Source organism: Neophocaena asiaeorientalis, unplaced genomic scaffold (genome assembly GCF_003031525.2).
Source record: "Neophocaena asiaeorientalis asiaeorientalis breed wild unplaced genomic scaffold, Neophocaena_asiaeorientalis_V1.1 scaffold634, whole genome shotgun sequence".
In the NCBI taxonomy this organism is placed as follows: domain Eukaryota; kingdom Metazoa; phylum Chordata; class Mammalia; order Artiodactyla; family Phocoenidae; genus Neophocaena; species Neophocaena asiaeorientalis.
In genome coordinates, this window is record NW_020173971.1 from 220,372 (window position 1) to 243,583 (window position 23,212).

General features: G+C 41.4%; 1 protein-coding gene across 2 annotated transcripts; it reads left to right on the top strand.

Moving 5' to 3' along the window:
* Window positions 1-563: 563 nt before the first annotated feature.
* SDE2 (spliceosome associated SDE2) lies at window positions 564-14,395 on the top strand. 2 transcript variants are annotated; one of them, XM_024753159.1, is made up of 7 exons: window positions 564-754; window positions 6,553-6,670; window positions 7,674-7,785; window positions 8,121-8,290; window positions 9,079-9,193; window positions 11,108-11,612; window positions 13,928-14,395. In XM_024753159.1, exons 1-7 carry the CDS (start codon window positions 635-637, stop codon window positions 14,147-14,149), a joined length of 1,362 nt encoding a protein of 453 aa, XP_024608927.1. In that variant the 5' UTR covers window positions 564-634; the 3' UTR covers window positions 14,150-14,395. The 2 variants fall into 2 exon arrangements, with proteins under 2 accessions (XP_024608927.1, XP_024608929.1); XM_024753161.1 differs by lacking the exon at window positions 564-754 and adding an exon at window positions 777-3,585 and having other exon boundaries at window positions 13,928-14,263.
* Window positions 14,396-23,212: the final 8,817 nt, after the last annotated feature.

Sequence of the window (23,212 nt, forward strand, 5' to 3'; positions counted from 1 at the left end):
CCGAGAGGTTGGCAGTTTCCGCAAAGGAAGAGAATGCTTGGTAAACCGGGAGGAAAAAACCGCCCAAGGGTGTTGTTTAGAAACCTCCTGACCTTCGTTTCCCTTGCCCCTAGTGTTGGGGGAGCTCCCCAGAGCCGAGGAAGCAGCCCCCCAAAACCGCTTCCGGGACTGAACTTTCCCTCCTCACGCCCCCAGGGAGCAGCTCTTTCTCAGGCCACGATTCCCTGCGACCCAAAAATAACTACACAGACGTGAGGAAAAGGGCCAAAGCCTGCGGCACAGGGAGGTGCTTAGTTACCGACTTATCGCTTACAGCCAAAACGCTCGAAACCTAACCCAGCGCTAGCCTTTTATAGAGAGTCCCTGGAGCCCCGCCCTAGCAACTTCTCCTAGCAACGCCTCGCCCGGGTGCTCCGCGGGCTTATCTGCCTCTGTCAGGCTCTTCCTGTTCCCCTCCCCCAGGCAGCAGGCCCCGCCGCCCCAAGTCACGTGACTATCCCCAGGGGAGGAACAAGACGAGCGGAAGATGTGAGGGGCGGGGCGCTGGAGGGCGAGCTCAACGTCATCAAGATACGCCGAGCTGGTTGTGGCGCTTAGCGCTTCTGGGAGTCTTGAGATTCGGCGACTGGGTGAAATGGCGGAGCCTGCGGCCGTGGTGTGGCTTCGGGGCCCCAGCTTCGGGTGCAAGGCGGTGTGGTGTACCTCGGCCACGCGCTCCGTACGCGATTTTATCCACCGACACTGCCAAGATCAGGTCAGGTTTGTGGTTCCTGGAAGGAATGGGAAAGCAGGACAGGGGCAGGATTAGGTGCGGTGAGGGTCTGTCGGGGGCACGTCTATTCTTTGGGGTTCTCAGTTTTTGAGGCTGAGGGTTAGGGTTTTAAGGTGCTTCAAACTGATGCTGAGCCCTGCCTTTGCTTTTGTTTTGTGGTGGTTTTGTCTCACAGAAGGGAGAAAAACCCCTCCGCTCACGGGCGTTTAGTCCGGCCCTCAGTCTGGACTAACAGAATACACTTTGGTATTCTCTTCATTCGTAAATGAGGCAGTTGAACCAGATGATTTTTAAGGCTCGTTTCCTTACTTTCGCTCTGTGCTTATGTGACGTGCATTTTTTGTCCACTGATAACACAGCCCTCTTAGCTCCAACCTAGAGAAGTATGTCATATCCAAACCCAGGCCAAAGGATGGTTGGGAAGGAAATGGATTTATCTGGTCACTGGTCGGGGCCAAGCACTCACATAGGTCATGTCGAGCGCATGATTCTTAGGGCCTGTCATGTAGATGTTTTCACTAATCATTATGATGCTCTGATTTGCCCAGGCATATTTTTGAAAACCTGTCATTGACTTCTAAAGTTACATGTGTGGTTTACTTAATTATAAAGTAAGCAAGCTTTTACCATCTATAAGATATTAAACCTATTCAGTTATTTAAAGAATATGCTGGTCTCAATGAATCTAATTTTAATTTTGACATTTGATCTCCTATTAACACGTTAACACTGCAGTCTAAACCAAATCTTTACTTGGATTGGTTCCATGAAGAAGCAATGTCTGTTTGCAAATAATGTGGTTTTTCAGTTTCCCCATTTTTCTTCCTAGACTTCAGTCCAGTTTAAAAACTGTCAGAAATGTTTTTACCATCTGAATGGGGAAATATTTTCCAAAATAGTTGGATTTTAATATCTCTGAAAATGACTTTTATCTGATGACCAGTTTTCAAACTTACTGACAGTTGATCCAAAGTGAGACCAGAAAAAAATAAGATCTTAATTATGAGGGGTCTTGGAAAAAATAGTTTAAAATAAGCAAGAAATATAAACGAATGGATTCATTCATATACTTAAGACACATGGCCATAACAAGTATGAACAAAACTTATAAAAGGGCATTTGATGAGACACTGGAACGAATAAAAATAGCTCAAGTTCATGCTTATGCCTTTTAAAACAGAACTATTCTGACACATGATAAAGTTAGTGTTAGCTCTCCCTGAGAAAGTAAAAGTCAGCCTGGCTCTTCATCAGACTGGGATAATACACAGATAAAGCTAGCTGCAAAGTTAATAGGAAACAGTGTTTCTCCCAAGGACATGGTACAGTGATGAAATGTCATAATGACTTCCTTGAAAGTCTGCTGCTTTTTTAGTCTTTGTGAAACCTTACCTCAAAAATCATAGACTATAAGAATAAACTGCTGTTGGAAGTTATATCAGTAAGAAGCATCCCACTCTTACCTTGAGAATCTAAGTCACTTTGACGTAGAGAAGCACTCTTGATTTCGCAGGTGCAGAGCTTCAGATTAGGGGTTTCCGGACACAACATTCCACATTTCTCTTAACTTTGTAGTTTCCGAGGAAAGAGGAGCCTGGATCTCCTTCACAGTCTAGACCTGATGTTGACTCTTATACACACAGCCCTGCTTTATTGTGAGCCTCTCAAAACATTGTTTCATTTAAATTTTACCTAAATTCCATCCACCCCAAATCCTATAATAACTATATCTTTTTATTTGTTGGTGAGACACCTCATGATTCCTCTTGTGTGCAGTCCCTCTCTTGTTGTAGTGAGTCAAGAAATTTGAGTTGTTGAACTATATGTTGTCTCTGGTGGCCTTCGGCTGATTGGCCAAAGACACACGTAATACTTTCTGCTTGAAATGCTCTGTAATGGTTAAAAACAGTTAAATTGATTGTAAATTTTCTTTGTTTTTTCTTTCTACTAGTGATTATTAACTGACAAGAATCTTAACAAGTAGAAAATGCCATTTTGTTAATCAGTTGTCTCGTTAAATAAGCAGTTTTGTTTGGAAATGAAGTATGATGCATGATGTATAATCTTTCAGCCTTCATGTTAAAGTCTTTTAAAGTTATTTAGGATTTTAGAAATACCATACCCATTGGATATATAAGATAGTAAAAGAAACTAAAGTAGCTTTTAATTTATAAACATTAAACATATAGGAGGTATATTATATGTCTCATTTAATTTTTAGAACTCTTTAAAGTGGACAGTGTTTTATAGGCAAGAATAGTCCTTCATGTTAATCACATCATTGCATATAGCCTGAGCTCCCTTGCTCCTCTCTCCTGGTATCATATTTGCCTGGGAAAACTCCAGTCAGTTTAAATCCAGCTCTCCACCTGTTTTACCTGGCATCTGGGCAGTGACTGTGGTAGGGGAACTAATCACGCAAACAAGTCTCACTACAAATTCATAAACACCAAACTTAGTGGTGCTTGGCATTTCTACTGTATTTCTCTAACCCAGAGCATGCTTCCACTGGGTTGCAGGACTGCTGAGAATATTGATCTAAGTAGTCCTTGGGCAGCTGGACAGAACCCAGGATCTCAACACATCTTTAATAGCCTGGCTCATTTTTCCTAGGGTGTCATCCAAATATTATTTGTGTATACCATGGTGTGAAAAGGGTTGAGAGGCACTGCTCAGTTCATCACTCTTTCACTCTCGTAGATTACTTTTTCACATCTCTCTTTAAATCTCCAAGACTTCTTCCATCCCAAGGATCATACTTTGTACTCAAGCAGTAAGGAGAGAATTTCTGCATCGTCACACCAGTGCCTCTGGTAGGTACCTGCTGTATATTCAGCCTCCTTGTCGGTTACTGTGGATGCACTGTCATTATTTTACAAATAATTTGCAATTATCTTCTACTTTGTACAGTAACCCCTCCCCCTCACCTACTGAAAGACTTATTTGGGCGTTAGTTCTTTCTCCCCTGTATTTTCCAGTGTTTTCCCTTTTTACAGCATCATTCCTACCGGTGTGCAAACGTGAGCCCACATCCATTCTAGCTATCACCTTATTTTCTCTGATTTTCTTTATAAAAAAATATTCTTGAACATATAACTTTTCTCCTTTAGAACCCACTCTAGTTCTGCTTTTTTGTTCCCATCACTCCAACAGAACAGCTCCTTGTCATACTGGTCAGTATCTTCTATGTTGCCATATCCAGTGATCAGTTTGCAGTTTTCATCTTGCTTTGTCTGTCAGTGCCAGTTTGCACAATTGACCACTCCCCGCCGGAGTACACTTTTCTCACTTGTCCAGATATCACAGTTCTCGTCCACCTCACTGGCCTCTCCTTTCCAGTCTTTTACAGTTTCCTCCTCATCAGCCTGAACTCTAATCTTGGAGGGGCCCCTCCCTCATCCCAGTGATTTCATCCATACTCATGGCTTTAACTACCGTCGGTATGGTATGCCGACAACTTTCAAATGTAAATCCCCAGTGCAGACCTCTTCCCCACACTCCAGACTTGTATAGCCACCAGTCTATTTGGCATCTCCATCTGGCTGTGCAATAAACATCTCAAAGTAAAATATCTGAGATGAGACTAATTTTCTCCCTCAAACTTCCTTTTCCCTCTTAATGAATGACAGCTCCATTTTCCCATTTATCAGACTGGATTTTTGCAATCATCTCTAATTCCTCTCTTGATCTCACTCCCTTCACCCAGAGCATTAGCAAATCCTGTTGCCTTTACCTTCAGAGTATCCTCAGAATCTCACATTTCTCATCATCTCTGCCACTACTGCCCTGGTACAAATAGCCTTCATTTCTTACCTGGATTATCACAATAGCTTCTCAATGATCTCTCTGCTTCTATAGTCTTACTTTCAGTTTAACAGCTAGAGTGATACTTTAAGAGCATGACTCAAATCGCACTTTGTTCAAAACTCTACAATAGTTTTATTCAGAGTAACATCCAGAGTCCTTACAGTGGTTTCGAAGGCCTTATCACTCCCCTTTTGTGTACTTCGTTCTAGCCTCATTGGCTGTGTTGTCATTCCTTGAATAAGTTCATTCCTGTTGCGTTTGCTCTTGTCTCTGTCTGGAATACTGTTCCCCCAGGTAGTCACATGGCTCATTCTCTCACTTTCTTTAATTCTCCGCTCAAATGTCACTTGATCAGAGAGGCTTTCCTTGAATATATATATTAAATAGATTACCACCACACCCATCCACATATCTTATCCCCTTTACCCTGCATATCACCACTTGGCATGATATATAATTTGTTCATTATTTGTCTTCCCCCACTAGAATGTTAGCTTCATGAGACAGGATCTGTATTCACTGTAGTATTCATGGTAGTATTCCAACACTTGAAAAGTACCTGGCAAATAGTAGGTACTTAATATTTGCTGAATGAATGAATGGGTCCCATTGAAATAGCTGTATGATGTGGTTCAGAATGAATGTTCATAGTTTCCACTTCAGGAAGATGACGGCAATGCATTTTTCCTTTCTATTCCTATTTAGATCTCTCTTTTCTTCATGTTGCAGAGTTAATTGTCAGCCTCCTAAGTTCCATATAACTTTGGTGAATACTCCTCTCTTGTCTCATTTTATGGCATTAGAAACTTGTTTAGAAAGACTTACAGTTTTTATATTTTCTTTTCATCATTTGATCTGAGAATTTTTTTGAAATACATAGAGTGAGTTTGGGGGAGTGTACTTGGGCTTCTGCAGTGATTGGCTGGAACTCAGGGGGATGCTGGCAGAAGAGATGAGGCACCAACTGCCAGCTGGTCCTAAAGCTGTTAAAGCTTATATAGGTAGTATATTAAAAATCAGGGCTTCCCTGGTGGCGCAGTGTTTGAGAGTCCGCCTGCCGATGCAGGGGACACGGGTTCGTGCCCCAGTCCAGGAAGATCCCACGTGCCGCGGAGCAGCTGGGCCCGTGAGCCATGGCCGCTGAACCTGCGCGTCCGGAGCCTGTGCTCTGCAACAAGAGAGGCCACAGCAGTGAAAGGCCCGCGTACCACACACACACACAAAAATCATACTTTTTCTCCTCCTCTCCTCTCTTCTTACCCCTATCTACACTTTTCATGATGTCACTTTTAAACTTTGGGGCCACTCAGTGTTCAACTTGATACTACCTGTTTTTAAAAGTCAGAGGAAGTGGGACCTTCAGAGTTACTAGGTCTGAGCACTGAATATTCTACCTTGACTCCTATTTCCTATTAGAGAAGGAGAAAGAGCAGGTTTTTTGTTTCTGTTGTTTTTTTTTTTTTAACATTTATTTATTTGTTTGGCTGTGCCTGTCTTAGTTGTGGCACGTGGGATCTTCATTGCTGCATGCGGGCTCTTGCAGCATTCGGGATCTTTTTTTAAGTTGCATCGTGCAGTATCTTTAGTTGTGGTATGCAAACTCTTAGTTGTGGCGTGTGGGATCTAGTTCCCTAACCAGAGATCGAACTTGGGCCCCCTGCACTGGGAGTGTGGAGTCTTAGCTACTGGGCCACCAGGGAAGCCCTGAGAGCAGTTTTACTTTTCACCCAAAAGGCAGAAATTTCTTCTATATATCATGATTAAGTATTAGGAAGAAATTGTACCTAGAATACATCATACAAGATGAGTTTTTTCTTTTAGTAGTTTCCATTTTTGCAATTCAACAAATATTAATTGAACACATACCGTCTCCTTATAACTGGAGTAATAAAAAGATAAGCTAGGTCCCTTTCTGCAAGAAACTTGTATTGTCTCATAAACAGCATTGAAAGAACCCCCAAACTTGTCTCTAGGATATTCCAGTGGAATGCTACTTTGTGAAATGCAATGGATTACTCGTTAACACCAGTGACACAGTGCAGCATGGAGCTGTTTATAGTTTGGAACCCAGACTTCGTGGTGGAAAAGGAGGTAGGGCATGAATGTTGATGGCTTAGTTGTAACACATCTGTGTTCTGTAGCCATATGTATTAAATTAACAAACTCCTTGGTGTCTGTAATGTACCAGCCTCGATTTGCCTTGTGAAATCCTTTGTTTGCTTATCTAATTTTGCATATTTTCTCTTTTATTCTTTTTGAGGTAGATACCGTATGATAAAATTCCCACCTTCTCCAGCTGGATCACTCTTAGGCACCCTAGGCTCTCAAACTCTAGGGAGGATTAGATGAAGAGGGGTGATTGTTATTCTGTCCAGTTTGCAGACGAGTGTCAAAACAATCAAATCTCCTTGTGCTTTTCTCAAGATTTTTGCCTAGTTATTGTAGTTCCAAGAGAGGTCTAAAGTCACTTTATGAAATACAACCATTTACAGATTGAGGTAGATTAAGGTCCTGGTTGTAGTAACTCATCTTAGAAGAGAAAAAAGAAACTAAAAGAGCAAAAACTGAATATGAACAGTTCTTGGTATTTCTCCTGATGCACTAACATGTAATCCTTAGGCTTTCTCAAAATCTGTGGTGATTCGGTTTGGTTTTCAAAGAGCTAACATTTCAGATTATAATCATCCTGCTGTTCGAAATTGTGTCAGTAAGAATGAAGCTTGTCGTATCAGCCAGTGACAGCTTAAAATTGCCTCCTTGCAAAATCTCACCATATAATTTTTTAAATTCTTAATCGTGGAATCTTGAGATTTCTGGCACTAGGTAAAGCCCTCTAAAATAGCCCAGTGGTGTGGGTATTGATACAATATTGCAGGAGTATAAGAGGAAGTGTAAAAAGCATGAGATTGAACCAAGTTTATCAGTACTCTTAACCTTTGCCACCTGGGTTAGAAGCTTGATGTACATTTCCTTTAAAACGGAAAAGAAAGTAGAGATCACCTGTAGTCTTGTGATATAATACTGTTTTCACAAATTTGGCTTTTGTCCATTCTTGAACACTTTTAACCTGCTTTCTCCAAACATATTTGCTCAGGTTTTGGCTCTATGCTCCGAGCACTTGGTGCTCAGATTGAGAAGACAACCAATCGAGAAGCTTGCCGGGATCTCAGTGGAAGGAGACTGCGAGATGTCAATCACGAAAAAGCGTAAGATGCCCACCTGTTTTTATTTTTTTTTAGAAACATACTTTTCTAGCATTAGTGATTGTACGCATGCCATGCATATCAGAAATGTAAACTTGAAATACTTATGCTCTAATTTGTTGTTATCAGATTTAACTTTTTCTGTAATTTAATAATTATCTTTGGGTTTTAGTCAAGTCCATAACAGTATGCTAAGTAGTAAGCATGGCACACCTTTCTGAGGGAATATCACAGTATGAACAAGAATGCATTAATTTGTCTGGGTGGGGTGTTTTATGTATAAAAACACATGTGTATAATATGGCCATTCAGTTACATCTCTTCTCTCCCATCCCCAGAATGGCTGAGTGGGTAAAACAACAAGCCGAGCGAGAAGCTGAAAAGGAGCAAAAGCGCCTGGAACGACTGCAGCGGAAGCTTGCAGAACCCAGGCACTGCTTCACCAGTCCCGACTACCAGCAGCAGTGCCATGAGATGGCCGAGCGTCTGGAGGATTCCGTCCTCCGAGGTGAGAATGAGGATTCCTTAGTGCCATCAGCAGGCGTCCCTGCAGCCAGCTGTTCCACACAGAGGGCAGTTCTTAAGCCTTTTTGGGTTACAGACTTCTGAGAAACTGATGAAGCTGTGGAATTTCTCCCCTCAGTAATGAATACAGTATATCTTTTATACAACCCAGGGAAAAAACCCATACACTCTCACAGCATTTGACATACTTGACCCCTGAACTCTGTGGGCTCATGGGCCCCAGGTAAGAATACTTTTTGTGCTTCATGGGAATAAGCTAAGTCTTCAAGGAGGTGCCTAGACCCCAACATTTTGCTTCCAGTTTTAGGTCCCTTTTTTAAAACACGGTTTTTAATGAGAATGATTTTCATTAACTTTTATGTTTTTAGCATCCAAAGCATTATGCTAGGGCTGTTGTGCATTCAATTGAATAAGGAGTCTTTTCCATCAAAAGGGTTATGGCATAACAGGGGAAAGACAGTTGTGTGCAAATAACAAGCACAAGGGGATGAATCGTTAGGTTTGAGGAGAGATACGTATGAATCTGTCAGCCTCAAAATTACAAATTGGACATGGTGCCTTAAAAATCCGGTTCAAGAGCCAGAATGCTTATCTTAAATCTGTATAAATTTGAGATTAGTCTCCTTTTAACTGGATTAAATTTTGGTGTGTTAAGAAATTTAAATGTAGAGCTTTAGATTGCAGCTGTTTTTGCAATTCAGATTATTTATAAATTCTTTAATTGAACTTAGTCCTGATAGTAGAAACTGAGTTGTTAAAATGTCTGGTTAGGTATGCAGGCTGCCTCCAGCAAGACGGTATCGGCAGAAGTCGGTGAGAGTCGGAAACGGCCTAACAAATCAAAAACAGACAGAGCAGCCAGTGCAGAGAAAAGGAAATGCTTTTGGTAAGTGTGTTCATTTTCATTTCAAACAGATCTTTGAGAACTGAAGAAAAAAAAAATTTTTTTTCCTTCTATTTATCCCTCTGGAATATCTTGTTCTGAAACTTACCTACTATATTTTTTTCTTATCTACCTGGAATAAACATACTTTTAAGTAAAGTCTGACAGAAGCTCAGAAATTTTCCAGAGTGCTTCAGTTCAGGTTTCGGTGATTCTCACATTGTATACATTAGTAATGGTTTCTGCCATAAGTGCCATTCATAGAATCTAAAGGATAATTCTTTTCCTTACAGTGGAAAGTCACATAAAAATAGCTTTATACTTGAATTACTGTTAGGTGTTGAAAGAGTTAACTTTCAGAAATTCCAGGTGGAAGCCATGGCTTTACTTTCCAGGTGGTTCTGTTTTCTCTGTGGTTTTTCGTCGTCATCACTGAGGTCTTTGGTCACTTTGCCAGACCTCTCTTCACCACTTTTGTACCTGCAGGTGAAAAGCACAACAGTACTTTTTCTTATCCATTCTTCTTACAGTTCTCCCACCCTTCCCAGTTGGTCCTCTGGTTACCAGCTCAGTTCCCTTGGGCCGAGTTCTAGAATATGATAAGTGCAAATGGATCTTGGTTTCCTTGTTGGCCTCCCCTTTGGGGATAGAAAGATAATTATTAACTAAACACCATGTAACTCTGTGAGTCCAGCATAGAATTTTTTGTGTTCTTTCTGAAATGTGAATTAAATGTTCCTGAGAGAAAAGATAGTAGTATTTCCTGTGGGTTTCTTTTTTTTAAGCCAGGTTTATTGTGGTATAATTTATATATGGTAAAATTCACCCTTTTTTTTTTTTTGCGGTACACGGGCCTCTCACTGTAGTGGCCTCTCCCGTTGCGGAGCACAGGCTCCGGACACGCAGGCTCAGTGGCTGTGGCTCACGGGCCCAGCCGCTCTGCGGCATGTGGGATCTTCCCGGACCAGGGCACAAACCCGTGTCCCCTGCATCGGCAGGCGGACTCTCAACCACTACGCCACCAGGGAAGCCCAAAATTCACCCTTTTTGAACAGTTCTACACGTTTTGAAAATTTTATAATATACAGTCATGTAACCATCACCAAAATCAAGCTATGGAATATTTTTATCACCCTAAGACGTTCCCACGTGTCCCTTTGCAGTTAATTTTCTTCCCCCACCTCCATTCCTGGCAACCGTTGATCACTGGTGTGATGTTTGTTCATATGGTTTTGTCTTTTCCAGAATGTCATTATGTCTGCTGCTTTCACTTACAATAATGCTTTCAAGATCCACAGATGGTATTATATTGTATCAGTAGTTCGTTCCTTTCTATTGCCAAGTATTGTTGCGTGGTATGTCTGTACCACAATTTGTTTATCAACCATTCTCTAGCTGTTAGAGGTTTGGGTAGTTTCCAGTCTTGGGCAATTATGAATAAAACAGGATTTTCTTTCTTTTTTTTTGGCCGTGCCATGTGGCATGCGGGATCTTAGTTCCTTGACCAAGGATTGAACCTGTGCCCCCTGCAGTGGAAACTGAGTCCTAACCACTGGACTGCCAGGGAGTTCCCAGGATTTTCTTTTAATTGTTTATTATTTTATCTAATTTCCAACAGTTAAAATTCATACAGTATTGGGGAAAAAAGTTTTAAGCAAAACCAGTTTGTTTTAAGAGAGTCACAGCTTTTAAAAAGAGATCCTGTTGGATCTTTGGCATGTTGCTTCCAGTCTCACTGAAGTTTTTTTTCCTTTTATCCCTCTCTGGAGTATCTTGTTCTGAAACTCACCTACTCTCCTCTCTAGCTAGCCGATACCTTTATTCAGAGTCTGTTTCCTGGACAAACTGCAACTCTTTTTTTTTTTTTTTTAAGTAGAAGCTGTAAATGGTGTTAAACCTTTTTGTTGCTTCTAATAGGTTGGGCATGGAAGGACTAGAGACTGCAGAAGGGTCTGGCTCTGCGAGCTCCGATGATGACAGTGCAGAAGCACCTAGTACTTCAGGAATGAGCTTTCACGTTCCCCAAAATGGCAGTGATGTTGTTGAGATGGCAGCCGAATTTCCTAGTAGCTCTCAGCAGGCAAGAGTTTTGAGTGCAGACTCTAGATCACGAGAAGAACTACAGACCCCTGTGACGGACTCTGGGAATGGTATTTCAGAAGACTTGTATGCTGAGCTGGGAGAGGCATCTACCCAGGAGTACATGGAAAGGAAGATGGCTTTAGAAACAGAGAAAACCCAGGAGAAAAATGAGGCAGAGAGTAAAGAACCCTTAGAAAAGGAAGCAGCTGGAGTTGGACTGAATAAGGAGCAGGAGACCAAAGAAATGACTGATGGGGAAAGAGGTGCCAAGGGAGCCCCTGGAGGAGACAGGGAAAACATACCTGTTGCCAAGCTGGAGGAAAGCCAGTCAGGAAACACAGTAAGTAAATTTGCGGGGGGTGATGTCTGAAGCCAAATCAGTTTAATCTCTGTAGTAAGTCGTTAAAATGAAAAGATGTGCTTTTTACCATCAGCTGCTTAGTGGAAAAGCTTGTTTAATAATCAGAAGTATAGATGATGGTGAAGCTTGCCATGTCCCCCCCCAAAATCCTTAGTTTTTTGTTTTTTTTGTGGTACGTGGGCCTCTCACCGTTGTGGCCTCTCCCGTTGCGGAGCACAGGCTCCGGATGCGCAGGCTCAGCAGCCATGGCTCACGGGCCCAGCCGCTCCGCGGCATGTGGGATCTTCCCATACCGGGGCACGAACCCGTGTCCCCTGCATCTGCAGGTGGACTCTCAACCACTGCACCACCAGGGAAGCCCAGTTTTTGTTTTTTTTAAAGCTCTGGAATTGGTATTATTTTGCCACTAGGTGGTGTCCTTGGTTCCATATTTCATCAATTCTAAGATGCACGTTTTTCACGTTTTAATATCTCTGAATTTGAATATATATCACCTTATAGTTTAATTGGTATTATTATTCTTTCTTAATAACATGCACTAATAATATGCATATTATGATAGATGGCATTTTTAGCTTTGATAAAATGTGCTTATTTTCCTATCACTAAATTTCTAGTTACTTAGTTTTTCTCTCATGTGAGTTACTGTTTGAACACAGTTGTCAGTTGGATGTGAAGATCTTTCCTGTAGAAGAGGAGCAGCTCCTTTTAAATTTATCATTAAATCTTAAGCCCCACACTCAACCTTTTTAAAATTTATTTTCATTGTGCATGCTTTTCCTTAAATAGTTATTTGCCGCCTTTAGTGGACTTACTTCAGCAAAAATCTTTAACGTTCACTCTTCAGTCTAATGATTTGCTTTTTAGGATAGATGAAACCTGAACTACTTGGCTTCTTTGGTAAACACAAAGCTTATCATTATTTATTTAACCAGCACCTTCCCTACTGGTGCTGGTTAAATAAGCAAAAATGCACATATTGCCCTTTCTAGGGAAGATAGTGAAATTTTTTATGCTAAGGGCTTTAAATTGACCCTTACACCATCTCTGGAGTTACAAGCATGTAGCTTTTATGTTACTCATATATGCTAGGAGTTTATCCTAGTCTTGGAAAAATGAAGAAAGGAAAATAGAATAAAACCTGATTTGATTTTCAATCTTTGAGCTTTTGACTGTGAAAATTTTGTTCTTGATGTAGTTGTAGCTGTTGTATTCATAATAATCATGTACAACCATGTGTGATTCTCCAAAGACACATAAGTGGTGGTTTAGGATTTGGCCGTATATAAAGAAGCCAAGATTAACTACAGAAATCTTAACAAAATGGACTTTTTTAAAAAAAAAAATAAAGATCACCTAGAAAGATAGTTTGTCCCTAGAGCTCTTCAATATTTTTAAAAAACAACTTACTGTGAGAGAAAATTACTGACCTTTGAATATGTTTTTTAAAAAAAAACCCTAGGGCTTCCCTGGTGGCGCAGTGGTTGAGAGTCCGCCTGCCGACGCAGGGGACATGGGTTCGTGCCCCGGTACGGGAAGATACCACGTGCCGCGGAGCGGCTGGGCCCGTGAGCCATGGCCGCTGGGCCTGCGCGTCCGGAGCCTGTGCTCTGCAACGGGAGAGGCTACAACAGTGAGAGGCCCGCGTACTGCAAAAAAGAAAAAAAAAACCTAGGTGGTGAATGTTTTCATTCTTTGCAGAGCACCCATCATTGGAAGTATTTAATTAAAAAAAAAAAAGTATTTAATTTTGTCTTAAAGTCTATAAAGGTACTTGGTGGATAGAACAGTTGCAAGTCTTTTGAACAGCATTTAAATTTGTCAAGTTATATAAGTGAGAACTTTGATAATCACAGTTATTTGATTAAAATAGAAAGCTTAGGATTATGGGGTTAGTAGATTCACAGGCATAGGAATCTCATTAAAATGAGGCTTTATAGGGTGCTGCTCTTTTCTCTGGTCATAGTATGGGGGTAGGTGAGGTACATTTTGCTGTTTGAATTTTTACTGGAAAAATCAAAAAAGAAAAGTAATATTAAGAATCTGTTCAAGAATTCTATAACTTGTTACTCTTCTGAATACTTGTTTCTAAGTATATAGATAAAAAATTAATATTTATTAATTATATGTATTGACAATGTGTAGAGAATAGCATGATTATTAAAATTCAGTAGTAAGATATGGCATATTAAATGAAGATTTCTTGGAAAACAGAAGGTCGATGACAATTGAAGAAAGTTTTATTCAGAGGAATGGACCTATTTAAAATTTTTCTTTCTTTTTCTTCTTCTCAGGATATTGGTCAGGAAACTGTAGATTTACTGGCGTTCAGCTCTGTTGCAGAAGTGGAGTTGCTGGGTTTGGAGAAGCTCAAGTGTGAACTCACGGCCCGGGGACTGAAGTGCGGGGGCACTCTCCAGGAGCGGGCGGCGAGGCTCTTCTCTGTCAGAGGACTGGCAAAGGAGCAGATAGATCCAGCTTTATTTGCCAAGCCTTCGAAAGGGAAGAGGAAGTGAATTTCATCGGAGCTGATCTCCTGTTTCTTTATAGGCTAGCGCTTACAACCTGTATAATGTTGACTCTTGGACATTATTCTTGTTGCTATTAAAGGTGACTTTTTAATAACCAAATTCTAACTATCCTCTTTTTCATTATTAGATTTATAGAATTAATTTGTGAAACCCTCTGGGCCTGAAGTTGTTTTTGTGGGAAGGTTTCTTATAACTTATTTCTTTAATAAATATAGGGCTATTCAGAGTTTGGGTTTCATCTTCTGTTGTTTAGGTAAATTATAATTTCAAAGAATTTGACCCCAGTTGTCAGATTTGTGGACATAAAGTTATTCATAATAGTCTTTTCTATCCTTTTAACATCTTATAGGAGCTGTAGTGGTAACTTCTTTTTCATTCTGGTACTGATAATTTCTGCTTTCTCCTTGATCAGTCTAGCTAGGAGTTTATTGTTTTGTTCTGTTTTCAGAGCCAACTTTTGCCTTTGTTGATTTTTAATTGTTTTTAATTTCATTGATTTTTGCTCTTTATCATTTCCTTTCTTCTACTTAGGTTGGGTTTACTTTGCTCTTTTTTCTTTATCTTCTTAAGGTAAGTCCTATGTCACTGATTTTAGACTTTTTTTCTAGTATAAATATTTAAAGCTGTAAGTTTTTCTTTAAGCACTGTTTTAGCTGCATCTCAAAAATTTTAATATGTTGTATTTTCATTTTCACTCAGTTCCAAGTATTTTCTAGCTTCCTTGTGAATTCTTTTTTTTTTTTTTGCGGTACGTGGGCCTCTCACTATTGTGGCCGTTCCTGTTGCGGAGCACAGGCTCCGGACGTGCAGGCTCAGTGGCCATGGCTCACGGGCCTAGCCGCTCCGCGGCATGTGGGATCCTCCCGGACCAGGGCACGAACCCGTGTCCCCTGCATCGGCAGGCGGACTCTCAACCACTGCGCCACCAGGCAAGCCCCCTTGTGAATTCTTTGACCCATGGGATTACCTAGAAGTATGTTGTCTAATTAGCAAATGTTAAACTTTCAGTTTATTTAAACTAAAAAGAAAAGTTCTCCCACCCTGTACCCCGCTGCCTCTGACAACCACCAATCAGTTCTCTGTATCTATCAGCTTGAGGGGTTTTTTTAATTAAAAAAAATTTTTTTTTAATTCCACGCTTAAGAGAGGTCATACAGTATTTGTCTTTATCTGACTTATTTCACTGAGCATAGTGCCCTCAAGTTCCATTCATGTTGTTGCAAATGGCAAGATTTACTTCTTTGTTACAGCTGAATAATACTCCATTGTATATATTTACCACATCTTCATTCATCTGTCATCCATCGATGGACACTTAGGTTGCTTTCATATCTTGGCTATTATAAATAATGCTGCAGTGAATATGGGGGTGCGTATAGCTTTTCAAGTTAATGTTTTCATTTTCCTCAGATAAATACCTAGAAGTGGAATTGCTATATTGTATAGTAGTTCTAGTTTTATTTATTTATTTATTTATTTATTTTTTGCGGTACGCGGGCCTCTCACTGTTGTGGCCTCTCCCGTTGCGGAGCACAGGCTCCGGATGCGCAGGCTCACTGGCCATGGCTCACGGGCCCAGCCGCTCCGCGGCATGTGGGATCTTCCCGGATCGGGGCAGTACCCCGCGTCCCCTGCATCGGCAGGCGGACTCTCAACCACTGCGCCACCAGGGAAGCCCAAGCCGCAGGAGGGTTCCCTTCTCTCCACGTCCCTGCCAACACTTGTTACTTCTAGTCTTTTTGATAACAGCCATTCTAATAGGTATGAGGTGATATCTCACTCTGGTTTTGATTTGTGTTTTTTTTGCTGTTGAGTTATATGAGCTCTTTATATATTTTGGATATTAGCACCTTATCAGATACATGATTAGCAAATATTTTCTCCTATTCAGTAGACTGCCTTTTCATTTTGTTGATGGTTTCCTTTGCTATGCAGAAGCTTTTTAGTTTGATATATTTCCATTTGTTTATTTTTGCTTTTGTTGCTTATACTTTTGGTGTCAGATTGAAAAAAATCATTGCCAAGACCTATGTCAAGGAGCTTACTGCTATCTTTTCTTCTAGGAGTTTTATGGTTTCAGGTCTTAAGTTCAAGTCTTTAATCCATTTGAGTTAATATTTATGGATGGCGTAACATAGAACAAGTGTTTGTTTTTTCTCCTAAGTATTTTATTGTTACTGGTTTCTGCTTTTAATTCCACTGTGGTCAGAAAATAGCCTGTTTATGATTTCGATCCTTTCAGTTTTATTGAGACTTGTATTATGACACAGCGTATGGTCTGTCTAGATGAATGTTCCACGTAAACTTGAAAAAGCAGCCTTAGAATCCTTGTCTGCTTGTTCTGACACGTGGATCATCTCAGGCTCAGTCTTTGTTGATTTTCTTGAAAATGGATCTCATTTTCCTGATGGTTCACATGTCGAGTAGTTTTAGGTTGTATCTTGGATATGGTGAATGATTTTACAGAGATTCTGGATTCTGTTCTATGCCTTCAAGAGTATAGCTCTTTGTTTCCTATTAGGCATGTAACTTGGCTGGACTCAAACCCTAAACTCTTTTTCTAGGTGGGCAGCACCTCATATCTCAGTTGCTGCTTAGAGTCTGCCCTGTGCCTGTGTGGTTCAGGGAGCAGAGTTAAAGTAGACAGAAGTTTTGGCTTACCTTCTCTGGCTCTGCCTTGCAGGACCTCCTCCCTCACTTTCCTGCAGCTGTGATTTCCCTGAATTCTTATCAACAATACTCTGCAGTTTTTCCATCAGAGTTCTAGCTGCTTGGCAAGGTATAGAATAGGGACTAAAAACTGTAAAAGTGGGAGACTTCCGCAGTGCTGTTCTTTTCTTTGAAGTGTGAACTCTGCCTGCTTCTGGTCATTCTCCAGTGTATTCAGTTAGTTGTTTTTTTGTATTTTGTCCAGAGTTTATACCTATTAACAACAGGAGGTTGGTCCAAAAGAAGCTGCTCAGCCATATTAGGAGAAGAACCTCTAGTACTGCATTACAGATGTGTGTGTATCTATATCTTTATAAACTGAATTGCAAGAGTCCATATATTTTGAGTTATGAAGGGATGATTTTACGTGGTGAAATTGTTCATACACACGTATTAATGGTTCCTAACACCTCAGTAGGGTTGTCTGTAAAACTACAAGTAAAATTATAGGCACAATTTTGTGTGTAAGTGCTTTTATTCTGGAGAAAATGAAGCATTTTAGTGTAGTGATGGAGAACTTGGACTTGGAGATATTTCCAGTCCTAGCTCATACACTTCACAAGCTATGTGGCTTTGGAAAAATTATTTAACCTCTCTGGGAATCAGTCTGTTCAGCTGTAAAAGGAATAATGGTAGGGTTGTGAAGATTACATAAGGCATAAATGTAATGGGCTAAACTCTGCACAGCATTTATTAGACGTGCTTAGCTATTGATTTTGTCTGATTTTTCAAACGGTGTTCCTGTAAAGGAGAAAGCCAATGCCAAAATTCCCTTCACGGTATTACCAGGGACTCTCTGTTTATATAGAAGTATGGTTATTACACAGAAAACAGCTGTTCAATGAAATGCCTTGGGCAAAACTGGACAGTAAATGGTTACCTAAGGAATCAAAAAGAAGTGCATTTTTTTCTTTATTATCTTCTTTCAGGAATATTTTGGACATTACCTTGTTTCATGATGGTAGAAACAACCTTACGGAGACACCGCTCTGTTTTTCCTGGTTTCTCTTAATTGCTTTTTTTTTTTTTTACTGTATCTTCACTCCACTCCCTTCCCTTCCCTTTGTAATGTCTCAGTTTTTATTTGGGCCCAAATTAATGTTCCAGTATCATACTACATAGTCTGGCCAGTTCTTTGTTTTTGTTTTTGTTTTTGCGGTACGCGGGCCTCTCACACTTGTGGCCTCTCCCGTTGCGGAGCACAGGCTCCGGACGCGCAGGCTCAGCGGCCATGGCTCACGGGCCCAGCCGCTCCGCGGCCTGTGGGATCTTCCAGGACCGGGGCATGAAACCATGTCCCCTGCATCGGCAGGCGGACTCTCAACCACTGCGCCACCAGGGAAGCCCCAGTTCTTTAATTATTACTATTTTTTTGGTCTTCTGCTGGTATTCTTAATTTCTTTCTTTTTTTTCTTTAAATAAAGAGTATATGGGTGGTGCACTTTCTGAACCGTCACATACCTGGCAGTGTTTTTCTGTTACCTTTGCACATGTGATACCGTGACTGGATATCAAATCCTTAGCTTACAGTCTTCTCCTTTAAAAACAATAGATACTTGCTTTTGTTTTCTGGGATAGAGTATTGCAGAAGAGAAGCTTTCTGTCTCATTTTGAGTTTCTTTTGCGCACAATGTGAATTTTTCTCCTTAGATAGATACCTCTATATCTTTATCCTTTAGATTTTAAAATGTCACCACGTTATTTCTAGGTATGGTCTCTTCCTTAATATTTCTTAGTGTTGGGAAACCTTTTTGAGGTCTGAAGACTAGCCTTTTAATTTTAGACCATTATTCTCCTATTATTTGATTCTTGCCTTTATTCTCTGCTCTGTTTCCATGGAAGCTGATATTTCGCCACATCCAGTCTGCTGTTTACCACTCCTCCTGAGGTTGTCAGCAATTAGGTTTTTCCCTTAGAGAATCTTTCTCACTCTCAGATTAGTCCCTCTTCATGCTTACTTGCTTCTGTTTTTAGATGTGTTCTCTTGAAACTCGGTATGCATGTGCTTTAGGGTCTTCTATGTTTACTGTTTCTCTTTCATAAGGGCACCTTTCCTCTAATCCCTCAAATTGATTTCTTTACAATTTTTCGATTTTTTAGTATGTCTGCATGTGCGTGCATTTATGTCTGCTAGGATGGGATTAGATATACAAGAGATTCATTGGGGGCTGCGGCTGGGGGCTGGTGCCAGAGAAGGTAGGGAGAGGCTTTAGATCTAGGTTTGACACCCATGGAAGGAGAGGGAAGAAAGGAGATGGGAAGAATCTCGGACTACAGTTCCAAGAAAGATTCAGCCAGGCGGATGGAGACTCAAGCCAAAGTCATCTGTTGGAATCCAGCATCTCGCTGAATGGGCCTGCCTTAGTACCCCACCGTGCTCATTGGCTAGAAAGAGTCCCCGGGAAGTGTAGGCCGGGGTGAACCTGGTGGATCCAGGGGGCAGCCGATGGGACCATTAGTCAATGATGCTCTCCACCGGGGCATCTGAAGGGTATTTATTCATGGTTGCCACAGTATGTTCTTCTGTTGCTTAGGATTATTTTTCTAGTTCAGGTAGTTGAAATCCATTTTCTTCAAATTATGTGGGTACCTGTGCAAATCTTAAAAAGCACACTCAAAGGGGGAAGGGGAGAGTTTAGATTTAGTGGAGGTTTACTTTGTCAGATTAGAGGTTCTTTCACGTGTGAGAGATTTGGGCAGCCATGTCCAAAAAATTTTTCTGTTGTGGCAGCATGAAGTTGGCTGGGCCAGTGCCCCTTTCCCAAGTGGCGTGGTTATGCCCTTCAGTTGCCAGCTCGAGCTGTGCCCTGCTTCACTGAGTGTGGAAGTGTGAGCAGCCCTCACCCTGCTCCCCAAAGCAAAATGACCTTGACTGGCAAAGTAAGAAGATCATAATTCTGAAATTGCCCCTTGTAGCATTAAAGACCGGAAGTTAGGAGGTTCACGGTGAACCGAGACTGACCATCTTGACCTCATTATATGTGGCTGTAGTTTGTCCAGCTCTCACTGGTCCACGGGTGGGGATGTTAATGAGCTTCTGCTGGGGTCCATTCCAATGGCTTATCTCACTGTTGTGGGCTCCGGACGCGCAGGCTCAGCAGCCATGGCTCACGGGCCCAGCCGCTCCGCGGCATGTGGGATCCTCCCGGACCAGGGCACGAACCCATGTCGCCCGCATCGGCAGGCGGACTCCCAATCACTGCGCCACCAGGAAAGCCCTGGCTCACACTTCTATTTTTCCCGCTTTATTGAGAAATAGTTGACATACATCACTGTATAAGTTGTAGACATACAGCATGATGATTTGATTTACATATATTGTGAACTGATTACCACAATAGGTTCAACTAACATCCATCTTCCCAAATATATACAATAAAAGGAAAAGAAAAAAGGAAAAAAATTCTTGTGATGGGAACTCTTAGGATTTACTTGTAACAACTTTCCTACATGCCAGGCAGCAGTGTTGGCTATAGTCCTGTTATACGTTACATCCCTAGTACTTAAAAAAAAATTTTTTTTTAAATTTTATTGGAATATAGTTGATTTACAATGTTGTATTACTTTCGGGTGTACAGCAAAGTGATTCAGTTATATGTATACGTTTATTCATTCTTTTTTAGATTCTTATATAGGTTATCACAGCCTAGTACTTTTTAATCTTATAAATTTGTACCTTTTAACTATCTTCCTCCAGTTCCCCCTCTCCCACCCTCCACCTCTGGTAACCACAAGTCTGATCTCTCTCTCTCTCTTTTTTTTTTTTTATGAGCTTGATTTTTTTTCCTTATATGTAAGTCAGATTGTGAATTTGTCTTCCTCTGTCTGACTCATTTCACTTACTTGCTCACACTTTGATTTGAATGTAGCACCCTTTCTCTCTCCTCCGTTTCTAGTACTAATACAGAGTTTTCTTGTTATAGTCCTTTGGTCACTTAAGTGGGAGTTTGCAAGAAGGAGTTAAATGTATGTTCTCAGATTACCAACCTGAACCAGCCCCTGTTAGTGTTTTTTCTAAATTAAAAGTGCCTCCCAGAAAGTCCAGTATTTTAATAGCAGGTATTAACAAGTCTAGGCTGGCTCTGATCAAAATCGGGAAGGTACCAACTGTTAAACTTCATGACACTCCGTGTGTGTCTGATCTAGAACACGGGGAATCCAGGTGTCACTGTGACACACAGGCCCTCTAAGCCATCTGTCTGTCGACTTGTTTCTGGGGAGAAGTCTGATTCAGGTAAGGAATCAGGACTAGTAAGGAAGAGAGTTAGGAGTGTAGACAAATACTCAATGAAAATGGGCATTCAGTACGGAGAAGGCCCCCAGTGCTGGATACCTCAGTTTCCCAACTAGATCACTTGCTGCACTTAGAGGTTTAGCATAGGAATGACGATTAGTCTAGGAAGGCCTGTCACATCTGCTTGTTGAAGTTCTCATCTTTCAAGACAGCTCACGTTTCCTCCTCCAATGTGGGTCTCAGTGAAAGGAAACAGTGGGCTGATTTTAGAGTTCATTCTGCAGACCTCTAGTTTCCAAACATTAATTGTGCCCGTCTATCAGTAAAACACTTGGAGGTGTGTACCCCAGATCATGTCACTTATCTGTTTAGAGCCCCATCTGCCTCTGAATAAAAAGCCCAACTGCTTGGGCTTACCTGGTGGCGCAGTGGTTGAGAATCTGCCTGCTAATGCAGGGGACATGGGTTCGAGCCCTGGTCTGGGAAGATCCCACATGCCGCGGAGCAACTAGGCCCGTGAGCCACAACTACTGAACCTGCACGTCTGGAGCCTGTGCTCCGCAGCAAGAGAGGCCGCGGTAGTGAGAGGCCCGTGCACCGCGATGAAGAGTGGCCCCAGCTTGCCACAACTAGAGAAAGCCCTTGTACAGAAATGAACACCCCAAACAGCCAAAAATTAAAAAAAAAAAAAAAAAAAAAAAAAAAGCCAAGCATTTGAAGCCCTTTAAAAAAAAAAAAAAAGCCCAAGTGCTTGCTTACAATCCCCGGCAACCCCTTCACAGTCTATGCCCTCACCCCTCTCTGACCTCATCTCCTCCCTGCCTCACTCCACCTCAGCCAAGGCGGCCTCCTTGCTGCTTCTTGGACAAACCCAACACACCAAAGACACTCTGCTTCCAGAGCTTTGCACCAACTTCCCTCTGCCCAGAACATTGTATCTCCAGATATCCTCACTAATTTAAAAAGGCAGTTACCCCTCCCCCATACACATCTGTACCTTTCTTTCCTGCGTATTCTTTATTGTACCACCAATTTCATACTATTTATTTTACTTGTTTATTAAATGTCCCTCTCCGCCCCCCTCACCCCATAGAGATAAGCTCCATCAGGGCAGAAATATTTGTCTGTTTTCTAGTACCTGGTACATAGAAGCTGCTCAAAAAATATGAACGAATGAATGTACTACTGCCCTAATATGACGTATTTTATAAAAACAATAAGCATAGAATTCCGAATATATTCATCATCCATCATATGGCATATCCCACGGAGTGCCTTTGAAACCTTTGCTTGTAAACGTAGGTGCCTTTGAAGGTCTTTGTGGAAAATGACTGGAACTTAATATTTTATCAAAATAAAATCTGACAGCAATCTCAAGTTGGGCAGGAAGGGCAACCCTACAGAAAGGGATTCTGTTGGTCACCACCTGCCAAGTGACAAAACTGCCAATTTCTGGAGGAAGAAAGACTTTTCTTGTTGCCAGTAGAGGGTGCTGGGCACCAACAAATGTGAACAGGAGCAGGACAGGGTGGGAGCCTGCTCGGAGGTGAGGTGACAGACAGAGGGTCAGGGGCAGCTGGCCTGGATTTGACCAGGCTCTATCCATTCTGATTCTTAGATTCCCGTATTGCATTTCAGCTTCCACTCTACCAGGTGTTAATAACTCATTTACAGGCTTGCTGAATATCCCAGAGCTACTTCTCAACAAAACAACTCTTTCCTAATCATTTGCTGTTGTTTTCTGCCAGAGGAATTGGAGTATCCTTGTGTAACAATTGCTTTATTTTTGTGTTATAAAACAAATTAGGGGAGGCGGGTACAGCTGTATTTTGTACACCTCTGACATATTTATTTCTGCCCGGTGTCCTCAGGTCACTTTAGTGGGAACTGTGTGCACTGATGCTCCAGCTTGTACTACTGCCCCTCACTGCCCTCACTCCAGCCGGCAGAAGAGGCCTCTGACCAGAGCTAGCTTCCTGTCCCGAAACGCAGACACAAGAAAATATACCGTCTTCTCTTCCTTCTTTCTCATCTCTTCAGAAAGGCTGTTGGAAGGTTCAACCACAGATTTTTTTTTTTAATTATTTTTGTTGTTGTTGCATTGG

Bases quoted from the DNA above. Each gene is read 5' to 3' on its own strand.
- SDE2 (XM_024753159.1), top strand. From the start codon at position 635: ATGGCGGAGCCTGCGGCCGTGGTGTGGCTTCGGGGCCCCAGCTTCGGG. The intron at 8,291-9,078 runs GTGAGAATGAGG...ATGTCTGGTTAG, and splicing joins GGAGGATTCCGTCCTCCGAG to GTATGCAGGCTGCCTCCAGC. The intron at 11,613-13,927 runs GTAAGTAAATTT...TCTTCTTCTCAG, and splicing joins AAAGCCAGTCAGGAAACACA to GATATTGGTCAGGAAACTGT.